Source organism: Oncorhynchus nerka, linkage group LG3, assembly GCF_034236695.1.
Source record: "Oncorhynchus nerka isolate Pitt River linkage group LG3, Oner_Uvic_2.0, whole genome shotgun sequence".
Lineage (NCBI taxonomy): Eukaryota > Metazoa > Chordata > Actinopteri > Salmoniformes > Salmonidae > Oncorhynchus > Oncorhynchus nerka.
In genome coordinates, this window is record NC_088398.1 from 27,004,852 (window position 1) to 27,025,405 (window position 20,554).

Here is a 20,554-nt window from a genome sequence, read left to right on the forward strand (position 1 = left end):
AGCCCACTGTAAAATTGTAGAGTTACAGATAGATTAGAGGGGCGTTGTTCATAGTCAAAGGACTTCTGAAGCATGAAAAGTGATTGACAATGAACTCTCACACTCTGATTTTCTTACTGGCACTGATTTGACAGATTAATGTTATTTTGAGGAATGTTAGACTTTTTTATATTAAATTTAACCTTTATTTAACTAGGCAAGTCAGTTACGAACAAATTCTTATTTACAATGACAGCCTACCGGGGAACAGTGGGTTAACTGCCTTGTTTAGGGGCCAAACGACAGATTTTCACCTTGTCAGCTCAGAGATTCAATACAGCAACCTTTCGGTTACTGGCCCAACGCTCTAACCACTTGGCTACCTGCTGGTTACTGGCCCAACGCTCTAACCACTTGGCTACCTGCTGGTTACTAGTCCAACACTCTAACCACTTGGCTACCTGCTGGTTACTAGTTCAACACTCTAACCACTAGGCTACCTGCTGGTTACTGGCCCAACGCTCTAACCACTTGGCTACCTGCTGGTTACTAGTCCAACACTCTAACCACTAGGCCACCTGCTGGTTACTAGTTCAACACTCTAACCACTAGGCTACCTGCTGGTTACTAGTCCAACACTCTAAACACTAGGCTACCTGCCGCCCCTACACTCTAACCACTAGGCTACCTGCTGACTTGCAATGACTGTTATATGTGGTTATTTTTTACCTATAGTTAAATGCTAAATGACTCCAATGTAAATTAAATGTAAATGTGTCACTCTTTGCATTGAGCTGTAATCTGTCCAATCAGATGCCCAGGAGCTGAAGAGGGGGTCAGAGTGTCTCAGAGGTCAGACTGCCCTTTTTGTGCTGATTGGTCTATTGGCATCCATCTGTGCCAACATCGCTCTGAGCGTACTCTGTGAGTAAACATCAATCTCTCTCTCTCTCTCTCTCTGTCTCCTTTTCTCTCTCTCCAACCCAGCACCCCCCTCTCCCTTACTTTCACTCGTCATGCCTTCTTTGGCATGCAGAATGGTAACGATAGTTGTGGGAGTTGTGCAATCCAAGAGGAACAAAAGTCCAGAATTGTGAAATTAGTTCCCTCCCAGGACTCTCTCTCTCTCTCTGGCAGCCCAGGCTGTTTAGTAGTTGTAACACGCTGAGAGCATTCACTATTTTTAAAGAAACACCAACTGGTCCCAATCTGACCTCTCAATTCTGTATATATTCCCCTTTTTCATTCTCTCTCTCTCTCTCTCTCTCTCTCTCTCTCTCTCTCTCTCTCAGTGTTTAGCAGGCCGTTACCCAGTGTTCCCCTGGAGGCAGCATCTCTGACCCTGAAGCTGAACTCAGTTCGAGGACGATATGTCCGTCTCTGTGATGACTACTCCAAACTGGGCCAGAGCTGCTCAAAGACAGGTGAAGGAGGACTAAGTGTAATTCAGAGTGGATAGATACTTTAGACAACTGTCGTTCACTGTTACACTATTCCACGTAAGAAATGGTGCACTGTAAAGGGGTTGCCGTGAAGTTAACAGTTACTTACAGGCATCTGTCAACTATATATTTTAAATTGATGCGGCACTACTACATACCAGTTAAGTTGGTCCAGCACTCTCACTAAAGGGTGCAACAGAAATAGAGCTAGAAACAACAATAGTGGTTAAAAGGTTTTTTTGGTGCTCCAAGAATACGGTACAGTACTGTATTCTATGGGACGGAATTACAGTACCATTCCAAATACAGCAATCCTTCCCCTGCCCACAAAATGTTCCCACAATGCAGCATAATTTACAGTATGCTGCAGTAAAACGTTTCACAGTATTTTACTGTTGATAATACCCCAAATGACCATATCAATTACAGTGTTACTACTTTACAGTGTGCACTATACAGTATACATAAGACATTAATTCCCCATGCATATTCACTCATCTGTCTCCCTTTGTCCTTTTCATCTTCATCTTCACTCTCTATTCCTGTTCTCCTCCTCTTCTCGTTCTCCTCTCCTCTTCTCACAGTAAGGAAGTGTAGGGAGTGTCCTGAGGACTGGATTCATGTAGATGAGAAATGTTACTCCTTCAGCAATGACAAGATGGACTGGCCGAGCAGCAGAGACAGTTGTACTTCCCTGGGCAGCCACCTTACCATCCTGCACAGCAAGGAACAGCATGTAAGATAGTGTCTGTGTGTGTGTGTGTATTTGTGCATGCGAATTCCACGCATTGTAACCATAACTGTCCTTGCTTGTAGGACGCTCTGGAAAAAGAGGCCCGGAGGATTGGCGGGTTTGACTACCACTTCTGGATTGGCCTATCAGATAGAGAGAAGGAAGGGGATTGGAGATGGGTGGACAACACAACACTGACAAACAAGTATGTGAAGCCCATTCGAAATAATCCACTATCACGTGTTATAATAAGAGGGAGGCAAATAGTTACTCTACACTGTCTCATTCCCTTGCTCCCTTTCTCAATTGTTATTTTCCTTCTTCTTCTTTCATTCTATTCTCTTGTTCCCTCTTTTTCTACCTCTTTCCCTAACTGCCTCCCTCCTTTTGTTTCTGGTCTTTCTATTTCTCTCTCTCTCCCTTACTCCCTCTCTTTCTCTCCCTCAACCCTTCTGTCTCTCTCTCTCTCTCCATCTCTCTCTCTCCTCTCCTCTCTCCCTGTCTCTCTTTCAGGTATTGGAATGAGTATAGCTCTGAGCCTGACAATCACCAGTCAGGAGGATCACATGGGGAAGACTGTGCCACCTTGGACAGCCATTCGCAGACCTGGTTTGACGTGCCGTGTGACAACATCTACAAACGCATTTGTCAGATGGATGCCATCCGGCTAGACTGAATCACAGGACTAAAACGAAGCCATGAACTTCCCGCTCGTCTCGATCCGCCATCCACGTATTCATGAACGATGGCGATGTTGTCTTAAATAGTTGATCCTTTTTCTGTCTTTCAAGCGATTTGAGATGTTTTAGTGCAATTGAAAAGCGCTATAAAAGTGAAATCACAGTTTTTACTGGAAACATCCGAACTGGGAACTGAACTCGGTTATGGATCAGATTTATTCACCTACACTGCCAAGTGTGCGTATTACTTAGTATTTTCTCGGAAACCATAAAGCAAAATGGGACAGGAGAGGTTAAGAGAAGGACTAAGATATCGAACGTCAAGATGAGATGAATGATAGTTTTATGGTATAGGTAGTTTCATGAAATGGTCATTCCGTACTGAAAATAACAGATGCAAACATCTAGCAAATCTGGCACCTTCTGCAAGGGGAATTTAAATTCATGCACTCAATTTAGTAAATCAGTTACTGCAATCAAGGAGGTAGATGCTCTAATCAACTCTGCTGCTTGCCAAACGGATTGCTGTGATACTTTTGAGCAATCTGCATGCTTTTTGTTTTGTGTGTGACCTGTACAGAAATCTCCAAAATATACTGTATTGCTGCACTAACCATGAAAATGTGTCAATGTGTCAAAGTTAATGTGTCAATAAAAACTGTATTTTCAAATGAATTCCTCTTCCTCTGATGTTTCTTTCTGGTTTGTGTCTGGGTTCTTTTCCAGTGTATGTTACATTTTATTGGCGAACATCTATTGCTTTCTCCTGTGTCTTTGCTCATCCATTGTTTTATTGTTCAATGATGTAGCCTGAAAAATGAATGCGTTTTCATGTTTTTTTGTATTTTTTTTTTTACACACTTAAACACATTTATTTGCCGAAATGATGTCTTTTAATTGGTATTTCTAATCTAGAAATCATATTTTAATTTCTTTAAGACAAGACTGTTTCTTACATAATATTTTGCCTTGGTGTTGTACAACAGAGGGTGGGAGGAGGGGAAACTACCAAGTAGTTGGAAGGAGGCAGTAGTGTTACCAATCCAGAAGCCAGGGAAAGACCCAACGAGGCCAAACCAGCTATCGGCCAATAGCTTTAACATCACATGTATGTAAGATTATGGAACGTATAATTACGTAGAGGCTAAATTACTTTCTGGAGATCAGGTGGCTATTATCGCCACATCAGAGTGGATTCAGGAAGGGTAGTGGATATGGACCCAGTGTTCTGCTTAGAAGCAGAGGTCAGGAAGGCTCAGGCGAACATGGAGACTGTTGTTGTTTTTATATGTGGAGAAGGCATATAATATGATGTGGAAGGAGGGGTTGTTCATCAAAACGGATATTATTGGGGTAGGAGGAAGACATTACAACTGGATAAAGGATTTCCTGTTTGGTGAGGGTGGGGAAATATCTATCAGGCAGCTACCTGGTGGATAACGGTACACTGCAGGGGAGCGTGATTAGTCCTCTGTTGTTCTCAATCATGATCAATGATGTTTACTCTCAGGTACGGCCGGATGTTGGGAGGACGTTATTTGCAGATGATGGACCTTATGGAAGAGGTGAAGAAATGTGCCATACATAGTCAGGAAGGTACAGGAAGCAATCGATGAGGTTGAGCGGTGGGCATTAATGTGGGGATTCAGGTTCTCTGGAGAGAAAACTTAAGACTGTGGGGTTTTGTTTGTCAGGAGGAAGGTGGGAGATGAGGAACGCTTGAGGTTATAGGTTATATGGGAGAAACTTGGAGAGGGTTGGGGCCTTCATCATGTTCCTTGGGGTATACTTTTCTTCTTCTTCTTTCATTCTATTCTCTTGTTCTCTCTTTTTTGACTGATCTGGGCAGAACACATTGAGAAAGTGGTGGGAAAGTGTAAGAAGGTGATACATGTGATGCGCTGTCTGACGGGGAAGGAGTTGGGGGGCTGGGCGTTCCTCATTGAGGTCCATGTATGTTGCATTGATCCGATCTGTAATAGACTATGGCAGTGTGGCGTATGGTTCGGCAGCCCGGACATCATTGGAAAGGCTAGATGTCATACAGGGACAAGGACTCAGAATATGTAGTGGGGCGTTTCGGACGTCCCCAGTGCCTGCACTACAGGTGGAGATGGGGGATATGCCGTTGCAGATTAGCAGACAGAAGCTGGCAATTAATTATTGGGTCAACCTACAGGGACATGGGATGTCTCATCCTGCGAAAGGTATTTTACAGGCATGCTGGGAACATGAGAGAAGACAGAATACGAGCTTTGGGTGGGTGGGTAATATCCAGGCAAAGGACATGGAACTGTATGGAAGGGAGTTTAGTCCAACGGTAGCTATTCCTGTAAATCCACCATGGCTACTCCTACCTCCAGTAGTGGATCTAGAAGTGTTGGAGAGACTACAGAAAGATAGGGAGGGTGTTGATCCATCTGATTTGTTTTAAGAGATGTCTGGATACTGTGTATCAGGATTTTGTGGCCATTTACACAGATGGTTCAAAAGATCCAAGGACAGGAATTACTGGGTCAGCATTTGTAGTGCAGGAATGTGGGGTGGCAGTCAGGAAACTAATTAGAGATCATCTGGCTGTATATACAGCGGAGCTGATGGCCATACTGTTGGCCTGGCAGTAGGTGGAGGAAGTCAAGCCAGACAGAGTAGTTGCTCTGATTCATGGGCAGTGTTGATGAGTCTCCAGTCATTTAGCTCATGTAGTAGACAAGACCTGCTTTATGAGGTGCAGATAAACAGATAAGACTTACTTGGGTCCCAGTCGATGTGGGGGTGGAGGGGAACGAGGCAGTTGATGTACTGGCTAAACAAGCACTTATTAGTGGGGATGTTGATGTTGTAGTTTCAACGAGCCTGATATGGACAGTGATGGTGCAGAGATGGCAGGGACAGTGGAATAGAGATACTAAGGGCAGGCATTTATTTCAAGTACAGAGGAAAGTTGGGGAGGGGAGGACGGTTTTTTGTACAATATTAAGGGTGGGTCACAGCCAGTTGAATAAGACCTTAAAAGTGATAGGAAAGCATTCAACAGGAAAGTGTAATTATTGCCAGGAAACCGGGAGACCGTGGAGCATGTATTGCTACAGTGTGGGCAGTACCAGAGGCAAAGAGAGAGGCTGATATCTAGTGTGAGAGAGAAGGAAATACAGAAAATGAGTTTAGATAGTATATTGAGTAGAACGTCATTAGACATAGTCTCAAATATTTGGTTATCTATTTTTAGAGAAACGGGGCTGCCTGATAGGATTTAGTTTCTCCCTGTCTCGGGCCCACACTCCAGTACAGGAGGTGGCGGCAATGCACCATAACGTTGGATGCAAATCGCCGATAAACCACATCAAAGAAGATACTATTTTTCCACAAGATGGCACTCTTTTAAAAGCAACAATCTGGTCCGTTCAGTCCCTTGTCAGTCAAGACAAACACTCCCCTCCTCCTTTTCACGTTTCGCCCAATGAGCAGTGATGTTCTCCTTTGTTGTTAAACGTGCACTGACGGCGGAACTGAGGGATTCGGGGGACAGGCTATCAACTTGAGTTAGCTTACCAATAAGGTAATTTGTTGCTTTTATTTTCTATGGACAAATGTGTAAACTAGTTTTAAATAAAGGTAATCGCATGGTTGCCCTTGCATCATTTAGCTACGTTAGAGTTGAGTCGGTAGACAACCGAAAAACAGGAAGAGGCCTAACGTTACCGCTTTACGGTCATGCCTCGAGCTGTAGTGGTAACGTTAGCAGCAGCTAGCATGACTCTTCATAGTCATACTGTAGTAAGCTAGCTCTTATGTGCTAGTTTTGCTACAACAGTTGGTCAAACTTTAGCAATCTTTTCGTTTGTGATTCTTTGGGACAGTTTTTAATTATCGTTTCGATTGTAAATCTACCACAAAGAGCTAGTGAACTAGCTCCCTTCTAGGCTAGCATGCAATCGGTTGTTCATGACTGTGTGACATAAAACAAGATACACAAGACCGTGTGACGTTAGCTAGCCAACTTTACTACTAGTCAGAAAATCGGTCCCTGCCCTGGGACTCAGCATTGAATGAACTTGACTCAAAACACTCCACACTAGGGCCAAGTTTAGTAGGTCGAACGATGCAGATAGAATTGATCTGACATGATTCCTTATTTGACATGTCAGTCAATATTTTCCACAACATTGTTCCCTAAGCTAGCCTATAGTAGCCGACTAGTTGAGTTTAATAGGCTACCTAAATAGCTACATTGTGAAGTAGTAGCTAAGTGTGCAAATGGTTATCTGACAATGGCATGGAGTGTCCTATTGCCCAGCCTAGGAAGGTTACTACTACGTAGCTAGCTAGGCTATTTATAAGTAATGTGGCGTCTGGCTATTATTCTCACCAAATAGCACAGTATATCAAATACAAATAGGATAGGTCTCAAATTCTCAGTGCTTTTAGTAGGGCCAATTTCATATTCAAATAAAGCTAGGCCTATTTAATTATGTAAAATGATAATCTGTGACTGGCTTTGGCCAGAAGGGTGTTTTTCAAAGCACTTTGCCTACACATCAGTTTGAGAGGGAACATTGAATTACTGACTTGGAGTCTTGCCACAGGGGCTATTTGTGTAATTGTTTTGGTTAGACAGAGCTACATGCATACATTAACAGAGCATTGAAGTTGTCTTGCTATTAAAAAGAAGCTGATCAGCCTCTTAAATGTAAGATATGCAGTATTAACGGTTCATTGAAGGTCAACAATTGTATTCAAGACAATTTTAAGTCTCTTCACTTTTTTCCTTTCCTCCCTCCCCCTCTCTCCCCCCATTCTCTCACTGTCTTGCATTTTCTGTCATTATTTCTCTTATCCTCATTTCGTCTTTCTCATACTCACTTCTGTTTGCCTTCTGTCTTTTTGGCTAGTTCTCTCTCTTGCACACTCTCTCTCACTCTCTGTCTCTCTATCTCTCAGATGGAGGTAGAGCAGCTCCTCTCTCTCTCAGGCCCGGCGTTGGCCCAGGCAATAAGTTCTCTGCTGGAGACACCAGGCCTCTACGTGTTCTCAGACATCCTTGAGCTGCCCAACGTCAGAGAGGTAACACACACACACACACACACACACACACACACACACACACACACACACACACACACAAACAAACAAGCACACAGTCACAGCTGTTCTCAAGGCACAGCTCTCACTGGAGGTGGTATAGCTAGAGACCCTAACAAGCCCCCTCTATCTGTCCCCCCACCCACCTTCTTCTCCTACTCTACCCCAAGCTGGAGACAGGCCCGCACGCTCCAGTGTATCAGCTACTCAACCTCTTCGCCTATGGAACCTACTGTGACTATAAAGGTACGAGCGTGGCAGGCAGCGGTGCTGTGTGAATAAGTCATGTAGTGGCCCTGGAGCTGTTTTATTATTAGCAGTATTTCTCTCCCTGCTCATCGGCCCTGCAGGCCAGGCAACTCATCAATGTTGTAGGTTGTCACAGCCCCTGATCATTTACAGAGTCAACCACAATACTTTATTTGACCCTATACGAGGAGGCAAGTGACAATGTTTGGCACGGCAGAGGTTGCGTCCCCAATAACCTCTCCTTTCTCCAGAAGTATGCACTTGTTCACTTTCCTTCGGGGATTTGGAATTAAAGAACTGGTATATGGAAACTCCCGCTAGCATTCCTGGTGGAAAAAAATGGGGTCCCCAGATCTTCTGGTGGAAGAAATGGGGTGCCCGCCGAAACAGTTGACTATCACTGCTTTAGCCTGCCTACACCAATCCAATGCTTTTACATTTGTGGGGAATAGTGAACAAGTGCACACTTTAGGAGGAAGGTGAGCTCATTGGGACTCAACCAGGGACAGACTTCTGACGTTTTGTTAGACATTCGTAGTGGTTGTAATTTGTTGCATTTTCACAAACTGCCAAATGAAATCCTGAATACCCTTTGAAATACCGGAATATGTAAAGGTCTTGTCATTCTTTAGCAACACATTTATGTATTTATGTATCAATAAGAGACGAGCAAAACGGAAGAGAGAAATACAAATCTTGTTATGTCAACACATACCGTATTCACTTTCATAGTGCTTTTTAGAATTGCAAAATGGAGCACAGATGAATACTCAAGTTATTTGTTTTGTTTTAAAGCATCCACATGCGCAGGCTCACACACACACACACTCAAAAGATGTTTCATTGTATTCCCTTGTGTAATTCAGCAGGCAGCAGCAGTTTCTGCCTGGACAGAGCCTGTACGCTCGTTTGTAGGGATGTTTCCCTGTCATAATGTGTCCCTTTTCTGTTGCTCTTTCGCTGTCTGTTTCTTTTCCTTGTCTGTTTGTGGTATGTTCATTCTTTCAGAGAGGTCGGCCTCTCTCCCAGAGTTGACCCCAGCCCAGAGGAACAAACTCCGTCACCTCTCCATCATCAGTCTGGCATCTAATCTCAAGGTAGATTTTCACCCATTCATCTGGTTTTAAATTCCTTACCCTGCTAGATTTAGTACGCTCAATGGGGGTCACTCACATTATAATTCTAGAATCATTTAGAATGATATGTAATGATAGCCATCATCCGTTTTCCATTTAATCTGAAGGTAAACGCTCTCTGGATTTATCTTGTCTAGTTTTTCTGTTTATTTTGTTATTAAATGATTGCCGGTCAAATAATAATTTTGGCAGTGTTTCCATGGACTCTAAGAACTACCGTTGTAGGTAGGCTATAACAATACTCGGCAAGCTTCAGTACCAAAAATAGCAAGCAATTTGCTCAACTTTGATTTTGATGATGTGGTTATGAGACAACTTGCTTTGTAACTCTGACACATGGACAAGATAAATGACTCTGTGTTGTGAAGGACTTTGTTAAGAGCCTGTCTGTGATGTGGTTTAATTTTATTTATATCACGTAGATGAGAATGATAGCGGCTGAGATTGAAATCATTATGAGATACTGTGTTAAGTATTGTGTCCTTTCTTCTCTGAGCTCTGTCTCTCTGTGTGTTTGTTGCTCCCTGTTGTCTATTCATCGAACTCTCATTTCGAGCCCATCAACATTTCATTTCTTTTTTTTTAAACTCCCTCTGCCGTCTCTCTTCCTACCTTGCTTTCACCCATATCTCATTTTCTCCACTCTCCCCAATAAATAATTGATTGATTCATTTCTCTGTTTCTCTATTACTCTCCCTTCTCCCTCCCTCCCCCATTTCTCTCTGGTATTTCTCTTCCCGTCTTATTTTTGATACGGTCATAAGTATAAGTATGCCACATTGAACCTCTGTATGGGCACACCTTTAACGCACAGATTCACCCGTTCAAATGTTATATCGTTATACCTCTGTGCGATGTTCTGTTGATTCCCGGGGTCATTTCAGGTTTTCATGTGTATCTCAGTTATTTGCCGGCTGTATTTCTGTCTGCTTTAACGGCGAATAGCTCAGATGCACATGAAAACATGACATGACCCCGGGAATCGACAGAACATTGCTCAGAGATGCACAAAAAAACATTCAAAATGGGTGAATTTATCCTTGAATTGCCAAATAAAGACTTGTTAAAGCCCCCATGCAGTCTTTGTAATTTTATTTAAATCACTGTTTATTTAATGAAAATAACTACAAAATATATGTTTTATAATTTATTTCCCCGAGCCTCATTTGGCCCTTGACATGCTCGGTTTGATCGTGTGGGCATTAGGAAACAAATTTGAATATTTACATACACCGCCCTGATTGGCTGATAAGATGGTCTAGAGCCCACTCCCTTACCCAGATGAACAGTCATTGGTCTATATAATCATATCACAATGTGACATCATATGATCTGGCCCAAAGAAAATCCATCCCACCTGAACAGGCTGAAATTCCAAGCATTTTTTTCAAACAGCTTTTACACAAAGGTCATCATAATTTTCACAATTTCTGAATTTCTGACCTCATAGTACGGAAATATATAAATAAATAAAAGTTACATCCATTTTTTTTACTGCACTGCCCCTTTAAAACTCCCCTCTATCTCTGGTAGCTATTTTGATGTAATGGTTTTGTACATTTATGTTGACCTGCCCTCCCTTCCTATACCCCTCTCTCTTACCTTTCCATTCCTCACTCTTACATCATCTCTTCTCTCTCCTCACTGAAGTAATAAAGAGCATCTCAAATTCACCATATTTCTCTCTCCCTCTCTGTACCAGATAGAAGAATTTGACATTCTCTCTTGCCCTCTCTCTGTCCCCACCACCCTCGCTCGACTCCCTCCTCACTAACGTCATAAAGAGCATCTAATATTCAACATCTCTCTCTCCCTGTGCCTGTTCACTTCTATTGACCCAACATAATATAATTTGACATTCTCTGTCTCCCTCTTCCCCCAGTGCCTGCCCTACTCCCTGCTCCTGCAGCAGCTGGAGCTGAAGAACGTGCGGGAGCTGGAGGACCTGCTGATTGAGGCGGTCTACTGTGACATCATTCAGGGCAAGCTGGACCAGAGGAACCAGCAGGTGGAGGTGGACTGCAGCGTGGGCCGAGACCTGGGGCCCAATGAGCTGCCCAACATAGCCAACACACTGCAGGAGTGGTTAGTTAGTGATATGTGTGTGCGAAGAGCGGTGCTAGAAGTGCCATTTCAGTTTACTTCATGAATTGAAATGGTATTGACTCCAACCCAGCTGTGTGTGTGTGTGTGTGTGTGTGTGTGTGTGGGACGAAGTTAAACTTTATTTATAGAACACATTTCTTACAGTGGCTGCATAATAATGACCAATACGCTTTTTAAACGAGACAAATTCAAATAGTAAACAATAAAATAACAGTGGACATGATAGATGCAATAAATAAGATGTATAGAATGGGATATAAAATAGATAGTATGATCATTCATCTCAGTGTCTAAATAACCTGTCTCTCTCAGGTGTTCAGGGTGTGAGGCGGTCCTGTGTGGGATCGAGGAGCAGGTAACCAGAGCCAACCAATACAGAGAGAGCCAGCTGAAGGTCAAAGTTCAGGTGGAGACAGAGGTTAGTACCAGTAGCCACTTTTCTCTGGGTAGAGTCAAAGATGATCTATTATGTTGACAAGATAGTCGAGTGACAGCTCTAACAATGGAAATACATGTTCTCAAAGATGGAAGGCTGGCAGGAGGAGGTGAGATCAGGTGGGTCCATTCTAGCTAATGAGAGGGCAGATGCGCATATCAACAACAGGCACAACTCCGTTATAAAGTCGTTTTGCCACATACCGAAATGCCATGTGTATCCACTTACATCAGTGCATTCGTAACAACTTAACCATTACGATAGCAAATGAGCAATTAAATGTTTTGTTGGCCAAAATTAACCTCAATACAAGAATTCCTCACTTTGTGGTCATATTTTCGTGGACAGGTTTTGGCTGGAGTAAACACTCACGCTAGAGGTGAAGCCATAAGCCAAACGTATACTCATTACTCAATGACCTATTTCAGTGTCCAATTTAGAGCTCTGTCCAGTGTCTTTATTGAGGCTGTGGGCCACAGGTGGCTTTTCTGTCATCCTGAGTCGGTCTTCTCCAGCTTGAGGTAGAAGTTACTCTCTAACCTCTTCATATTAGAAAAAATAACAACACCTTAAGCTTTTCACATTACTGAGACAAACTAGTATTGGGGCTGGCCTGGTTATGCATCCACAATAGCTGCTGGAAAGGACCTTGTAAGAAGAAAATATCCAAGCCGGCCCAGTACATTCCGAGTCGGCCTTAGTTTGAATCAGGCACATCTGTTCTAACTTCATTAGTTTACCTTTCCTTATCTCTCTCTCTCTCTCAGGTGTCAAACCTCCAGAAAACGCTAAAGGCCAGCTCCGCCTCACCGTCGTCCGGCCCCGCCGCCGCTGGAGCCGCATCCAATCAGGATGCAGACCAGCCGGCCGAGCCACGAGACCCCGCCTCCTCTCAGGAACCACGGCAACCGGGCAAGAAGAGTTCAAAGGTCAAAGGGTATGTAGGTCAATCCCATATTTCCATTGTTTTATTTATTTTATAGGTGTTACCATTTGATGTTGGTGGGCTATCCTTAGGGTCTTGTTCATTAGGGCAAGAAACAGAAACCATTTTTTAAACATTTCGCATCAAACTCAAAAAATAAGTCCAGGTAATACCTGTTTCAGTCCTAGGTGCCTTTTGAGCATGACCTCGTCCTTCCAGGGTCACGACAGAGGTGTGGTTCAAGCCGAGGCAAGAAGAAACATTTGTGTGTTGCAAAAAACATTCCAATCGCTTCAGATGAATTCAAATGGCACGGAATCGATTACGTAACCACTGCGTTTCATGTCATTTCGCAGCGTCTTCAACACAGTAATATTTTGGTCGTTTTTTTACAACAAACATCCATTTAAACACCAGCTGCCAGTGGAAGTGGGAATAGTGACTGTGTGTGTGTGTCTGCATAGCATATCTTCATTAGCCAGAGAGGCTGTGCTTTGTAGAGGTACTCTCAGCGCTACCTGGGACCCTCTCTCTCTTCTGGGCCAATTACAACACTAATTCCTCATCTATCCTGGATTTTAAAAAATGTCACTGAAGTGAATAACATTTAAAAAAAAATAAGCTTCAGGTGCTAAAAGGAAATGTTTATTTTTTTTATTACATGACAGGATGAGTTTTTCTGTTGCAGTTAAAGGAGTGATTATGATTCACTTACAGGGTGACAGGAAGTGGTAGGAGAGTAGTACAGTAATATAGTCATTTGTTTGCCAACATTGTAATCGAAACATTCCTGCAATAATATGTGGCAAAATGAGTTAAACCAAAGGTGAAAAAGGACATCATAAACAGACCTTGTTCATAACTGTGTTGTGTTACAACTATCGTAAAACTTGAACTAAAACAGCCAGGAACTTATTTGCCTGATTTGGGAAATTGCCCAGGGACGTACAGTTGTAGCCGGAAGTTTACATGCACTTAGGTTGAAGTCATTAAAACTCGTTTTTCAACCACTCCACAAATTTCTTGTTAACAAACTATAGTTTTGGCAAGTCAGTTAGGACATCTTCTTTGTGCATGACACAAGTCATTTTTCCAACAATTGTTTACAGACAACTTATTTCACTGTATCACAATTCCAGTGGGTCAGAAGTTTACATACACTAAGTTGACTGTGCCTTTAAACAGCTTGGAAAATTCCAGAAAATTATGTCATTGTTTTAGAAGCTTCTGATAGGGTAATTGACATCATTTGAGTCAATTGGAGGTGTACCTGTGGATGTATTTCAAGGCCTACCTTCAAACTCAGTGCCTCTTTGCTTGACATCATGGGAAAATCAAAATAAATCAGCCAAGACCTCAGAAAAACAATTGTAGACCTCCACAAGTCTGGTTCATCATTGGGAGCGATTTCCAAACACCTGAAGGTACCACATTCATCTGTACAAACAATAGTACGCAGGTATAAACACCATGGGACCACGCAGCCGTCATACCGCTCAGGAAGGAGATGCGTGCTGTCTCCTAGAGATGAACGTACTTCGGTGCGAAAAGTGCAAATCAATCCCAGAACAACAGCAAAGGACCTTGTAAAGATGCTGGTCCGATATTGACATAACCTGAAAGGCCGCTCAACAAGGAAGAAGCCACTGCTCCAAAACCACCATAAAAAACCCAGACTACGATTTGCAACTGCACATGGGGACAAAGATCGTACTTTTTGGAGAAATGTCCTCCGGTCTGATGAAAAAAAATATATAATAGTTTGGCCATAGTGACCATTGTAAAGTTTGGAGGAAAAGGGGGAGGCTTGCAAGCCGAAGAACAGCATCCCAACCGTGAAGCACAGGGGTGGCAGCATCATGTTGTGTGGATACTTTGCTGCAGGAGGGACTGGTGCACTTCACAAAATAGATGGCATCATGAGGGAGGAAAATTGTGTGGAAATATTGAAGCAACATCATTCAGGAAGTTAAAGCTTGGTCGTAAAGTGGACAATGACCCCAAGCATACTTCCAAAGTTGTGGAAAAATGGCTTAAGGACAACAAAGTCAAGGTATTGGAGTGGCCATCACAAAGCCCTGATCCTATAGAAAATTTGTGGGCAGAATTGAAAAAGCGTGTGTGAGCAAGGAGGCCTACAAACCTGACTCAGTTACACCAGCTCTATCAGGGGGAATGGGCCAAAATTCACCTAACTTATTGTGGGAAGCTTGTGGAAGGCTACCTGAAACGTTTGACCCAAGTTAAACAATTTAAAGCCAATGCTACCAAATGCTAATTGAGTGTATGTAAACTTCTGACCCACTGGGATCATTTCTCTCTACTATTATTCTGACATTTCACATTCTTAAAATTAAAGTGGTGATCCTAACTGGCCTCAGACAGTGAAATTTTACTAGGATTAAATGTCAGGAATTGTGAAAAAACTGAGTTTAAATGTATTTGGCTGAAGTGTCTGTAAACTTCCAGACTTCAACTGTATACTCCAAAGCAGGATCAATGAGTTAGCCAGCTAAAGCCAGCTTTTTCCCTCCAGAATATTTAACTAATTTATCCAGCGCCCTACACTACGAATCTGGTTTGAGGAATTGGCGAGGTAACTTAGGTCAACTATGACTTCAACTCGGGATAACCGGTGACACGAATGTGGCTATATTTCTATAGCCAAGAATCCTTCAGAACTAACCTGCTCTGGGGCAGACTAACTCAGGGCTAACTCCTGTTATTTGAATATATTGTCTGAGCCGTGAGTTAAGGACCAATGAAATCACATTGCGTCGTCATCCCCTTCATTTGCTGAAGACGACTGATTTTAAATATTTTATTCATCAACTTTTTTTGTGTGTACATTTTTTTTTAAAGGTTAAAATACCTATCACAGGACACGTTTAGTAATGACAGAATGCATTTGAAACTTCACGCACAATAAAACATTTGTACGACTTAATCCAAATATGTTACCGAGTAAAAGGCGCTAGTTGTTTGATAAGCACACCAAAGATGGCATTACGATACGTAATAAAAGGTAGACGGCACTTCTAACAGCCTATTCCCCCACCATAGCCTGCTCAATTTGCAAGGTAACTTTTCTTTCATTCTGATTTCGACACAACTGAAAATGTGACACCGACTAGCCCACGGATAGATGTTTCAGCGTTGTCTTAGTAAAGAGTCCGCCGTTCGACATGAACAAGCTCAGCTCGGGTAAGCGGTTGCGGTTGCGCGATCAATATCCACCTTGCAACTTCGTAACATGGATAAAGGCTGAGCTGGAATGGGAAGCTAACTGAAGCTGACAAGCTTTATAAAACCCGGAGTAGATCTAGCTTGTACCGTAGTATACCCCTCTTGTACAGGATGCGAACAGGTGACTGGCGGTTCGACGTCAAGCTGACGTCATCCTCATACCCCTCTTCTGTTTATTGAAGACAGGCGTGTATTGGAGATAAGCCTTTAAATGCCGTTTGAAGTGGGGACTGTGGACATGCTCTACCTGTTATATAATACCCTGATTTGCTCCGACCTGTAGATATTATTCAGACAGCGTGAAATGAGTGGGGAGACGGAGACGGGGAGATGAAGATTAGCGGTGGGGTCGGGATTAATACACCGGTTGGGTTGGTGTATGTGTTCTGCAGGAAGTAGTCTTACACACTAGACCAGCCACAGGCATGCATGTATTTGTAAAAAAAAAAAAAAAAAAAATGATTTTGTGATTTAGGGGACTTTTTCCCCCCTCACTGACATGTAGGGATCAACCATGTAAACTATTGTTTCTCAAACTCAGTCCTGGGGACCCCCCAAGAGGTACATGTTTTAGTTTTTTTGCCCTAGCTCTCTACATTCAAATAATCAAAGCTTACTGATGCGTTTGGGAAAACACTGATCTAGCGCGAGGTGCAGTGTGCGTAATTACCTCGGAGCAGAGCTGCAATCTGCCGTCGCGAGAAATGACACTGTGACACCCGCCCGAGTCTGTTAGAGACTGGCGTTTATTTGCTACAACGTGAAGCGATACCCGGGCCTTTATAAGAAACGGGCGCTTGTCGGGGACATCATCTTCGGGTAATGGAATAACTGTTGTCTGTTTTGTTTTTGTCTCAGGCTCCGTGGAAGTGGGAAGATCTGGTCCAAGTCCAACTAAAGGCAGAGAGACCCCGCTGATCCACTGTCAGATGCACGGACTGAGACACAGGCTGACAGACACATAGACCCACACAGACTCATAGACCGACAATGTGACCCATGCACAGACAGACACTGAGATTAACACACACCTTCACACATCCCATGCACGCACGGAAACACACACACATATATACAGACACCGAGTCCGACAGACACACTGTCAGTGAGTGATAGACTTGACACCCATACTGATAGGTGTGTACACACAACCAGACAGACGGACTATCTGCACTGTGTATATACACAGACCCAAACCCATTCTAACATGTACACAGAGAGAGAGACAGAGAATAATCTGCTCTGGGCAGAGCTTTGCTGCTGTCGGGAGAAGCAGCGCCACGGGCACTGAAACCGAATGTGTGTATTTGATGTATTCTATTGTGTTACCTTTTTTGTTTGTTTGTATTTTTTTTTTCTGCTGAGGATTGAGTTGAGACGTGTATAAAATCAGGATATGAATTGTTGGTAATAAATTGAACCCCCTCTATTCATTTAGTATCAGTCTGTGTTACTGTTTTTTTGTGCATACTTCAAAGTGCAACTGGAGGTTGCATCACTAGCTAAATGTTAACTCACAGAAGGGGGATATCTTGTGTTAGGTCAGACCCTTAATTAGGTTATCCCCAAAGAGACTAATATATTAGAGTGCTGGAACTACCCCTGTGATCAGTTGGCTTGGTTACTCACACACACCTCATTTTCCCTGTCACATACACGCATCAGACACACACAGGGCGTTCACACAGGGCGTTCATATTTCATATCGCTATATTTTGCTCAATTCTTCTATTTCACCGTCAAAATTGCCTGTCTGGATTGTCTGCCCCCATCACACACTCCACATTTAATTTTTCACATTCATCCTGTCCGTGTCTCTTTCTCGCTCGCTGTCTTTTGTTCTCTCTCCTCAGTCTCCCTCTGTTTTCTCTAAAAACCCTATCCTGCATGACGTTAATGGTAGCTATTAACTCCCATGGCACCCACAGAGAGAGAAAAGGGGGATGGAGAGACAGGGAAATGATCCTATTCCGTTAACCCCATTTCCTCCCTCTTCCTAACTTTCTTTCTCCCCCTTACTGTCTCTCTCGTTCTCCCCCCGCTATAAATAGCTGTGTTAATTTCAGTCAGTGTGATTGAGCTTTACTGTTTCACAGTTTGCTCGGATCCTACCAGATGGGAGCTGTGAATTCTAGCAGCTGTCACCTAGGTGTTGCAGCGGTCTAAGACACTGCATCTCAGTGCAAGAGGCGTCACTGCAGTCTCTGGTTCGAATCCAGGCTGCATCACATCCGGCTGTGATTGGGAGTCCCATAGGGCGGAGCACAATTGGCCCAGTGTTGTCTGGGTTTGCATGGGGTTAGGCCCGTCATTGTAAATAAGAATTTGTTCTTAACTGACTTGCCTAGTTAAATAAAGATACAATTTTTTTATGAAAGAAAAGTGTGTGTTTATGTACGTGTGGCTGTGAGAGGGATATTGTGTGCGTAAAACCTCAGATGTGACTTTGCGTGTGTATGCCTAACTCTGTGTGTCCTTCCTTAAACACAAAGACTATGGAATACTACAGGGTCAGCTGGTTGGACTTATAATCAACCAGTAGTTAACTTTGGAGTGGTCTTCAGCCAATCAATTACTTTGATTGATCATTAAAATGCCCAGAGGAAATGGAAAAAGCAACAGCAGACACTGTCCATCTCTTTCTGGTTTCTCTCACGCTGCCGCAGCTTGCTAATACTTCCAGTAAATTTAGGATTTTCTATGGGTACGTCTCAAAAGTGTAAAGTGGCTTGCTCTCCTGTGTCTTATTACAGATGTGAAAACACATTCAAGTTTAGGATGATGTAGTGTTGCCCTGACAAGCATCACCTGACCTAGGATAACATTTAGAAGAAGAGAGACGACATCATGATCAGGAAGTATAACTGCACCAGTGCCATATATTTATATTTCAATACAATGGCTCTGATATCTAAATATATGGCTCTGATCTGCAGTAGAAGCCAAATAGAACTCAGGTTAATGGATTTGAATAACACAATTAGAACACATGGCTCTCGTGTATTTCCTGGTCTCTTTGTCTCCTTCTCATCCTAAAGTTTAGTACAGATGCTAGGTTGGAGATAAAGGTGAAGACAAAATATTTATAATATTCCATATGTCTTTGCATGGATGAGGAAGAATTGTAAACGAAGGGATCAGGGATGCTAGTTAGCAACAGCACTGGTCCCATGAATCTGTTGATTTTTCAAACGCTTCCTCATGGAATTATTTGGTTGTCATAACCCGGGTGTCTTCAACCTAGGACAGATGAAGGAAAGGAGGCAACTCGGGACAGTTGAGATACATCCACTGTCCTCCTGTAAGGATGGCCCTCGCACATTGTCAATTCTAGTCCCAAAGCCACTGGCCAGTAAAGTCCAGTCCGGATACAGTGCTAAAACACCAGTGTTGACTTTTTATTGTTGTTCCATCGTACAGTGGAGCCACACGTCTACAGGAATGCTACTGAGAACCGAGGAAACACTAGAATGCAGACCGACACAAGTCACCTATGACGTCACAACACTATGTGTACTAGTGTAGTGGAAGTCCAGAGGGTCATTTCTCAAAGCTGGTAGTCGAGTTGGACAGGTACATTAGCCTAAGATCCGACAGTAAACACTCGTTTAAGCTTTGAAGTCGGAGCAGAAACAACAGATGATGGTAAAATGGCTCATTACTTCTGGACTGTATCTTTTACACCCATTATGTTTACCTGACACCACCATTGATTGTACCACATGTATCGTTTGATTGTACTGATTGCGATATATGCAAACATGTATTGTACATTGTTTGCACCACTATTTTCATAAACAACAAGGATAACGTGCCCCCCCAAATTCCCTGGTTTTCCAGAAATCCCAGTTGGAAAATTCCTGTATTTCCTTCCCTCCTAATTCCAGGAATCTTCCAACCGGGATGTCTGGAAAACCTAGGAATTTTGTGAAAATGACAGAATTTCCCAACCCTATATAGAGCAGTAATATATAATAATATAATAAACCCTGCCCATCCCCATGCTCCAGAGACAAGATAACACACTCACAAATGCACAACAGAGGCGGCAAAGAAGCAAGAAAATAAAAGGAACAAACGAAGAATATAGTTTAGGGAATAAAAAACACCCAGAAAACACATTGGGAATGTGGAAGCTGCAGTGGGCCTATTTGCATTCCAAGCGGGAGTAAACAGCGATTTTTGGACCGTGTCGCGTTAAGTACATTGGCGGCTGGCGACAACATTGCCATACCAGCTTTGTGAAATACCCCCTTCAGTCCTAGGAAACAGGGATTGTTTTAACCCTTCACCAGCTAGCTGAACACCTATGTTTCAGATAACACACATATTTCACTTTCAACTAAGTTTCAATAACCAAGTCCACTATTTCATCATAGTTTAATGTTCAGCTACACAAGATAGCTGTATGAAATATTCCAAACAGCCCCATATAGCTATGCGGTTTTGGCACCGGCGGGACTAAAATGTTCTATTGATATCTAACACTGTTTGCTTGTGAATTAGTCAAAGCGGATCAAGCGGAGGGACCTGTACGTGT

The 20,554-nt window shown here is 42.9% G+C and overlaps 2 protein-coding genes across 3 annotated transcripts in view; both read left to right on the top strand.

Moving 5' to 3' along the window:
- LOC115141350 (CD209 antigen-like protein E) overlaps positions 1–3,509 on the top strand; it is a 4,038-nt gene extending 529 nt beyond the window's left edge. The window contains exons 2-6 of the mRNA XM_029680124.2: positions 793–903; positions 1,272–1,403; positions 2,006–2,157; positions 2,238–2,359; positions 2,668–3,509. Of these exons, the coding sequence (XP_029535984.1) occupies positions 793–903; positions 1,272–1,403; positions 2,006–2,157; positions 2,238–2,359; positions 2,668–2,830 (680 nt within the window). The 3' untranslated portion in view covers positions 2,831–3,509. The remainder of the gene's footprint in view (positions 1–792; positions 904–1,271; positions 1,404–2,005; positions 2,158–2,237; positions 2,360–2,667) is intronic.
- A 2,797-nt stretch (positions 3,510–6,306) lies between these two features.
- LOC115141347 (COP9 signalosome complex subunit 7a-like) lies at positions 6,307–17,447 on the top strand. 2 transcript variants are annotated; one of them, XM_029680122.2, is made up of 8 exons: positions 6,307–6,393; positions 7,776–7,898; positions 8,087–8,162; positions 9,174–9,262; positions 11,184–11,386; positions 11,720–11,825; positions 12,611–12,780; positions 16,873–17,447. In XM_029680122.2, exons 2-8 carry the CDS (start codon positions 7,776–7,778, stop codon positions 16,910–16,912), a joined length of 807 nt encoding a protein of 268 aa, XP_029535982.2. In that variant the 5' UTR covers positions 6,307–6,393; the 3' UTR covers positions 16,913–17,447. The 2 variants fall into 2 exon arrangements, with proteins under 2 accessions (XP_029535982.2, XP_064866841.1); XM_065010769.1 differs by having other exon boundaries at positions 6,310–6,393; positions 7,727–7,898.
- The last annotated feature ends 3,107 nt before the right edge of the window (positions 17,448–20,554 follow it).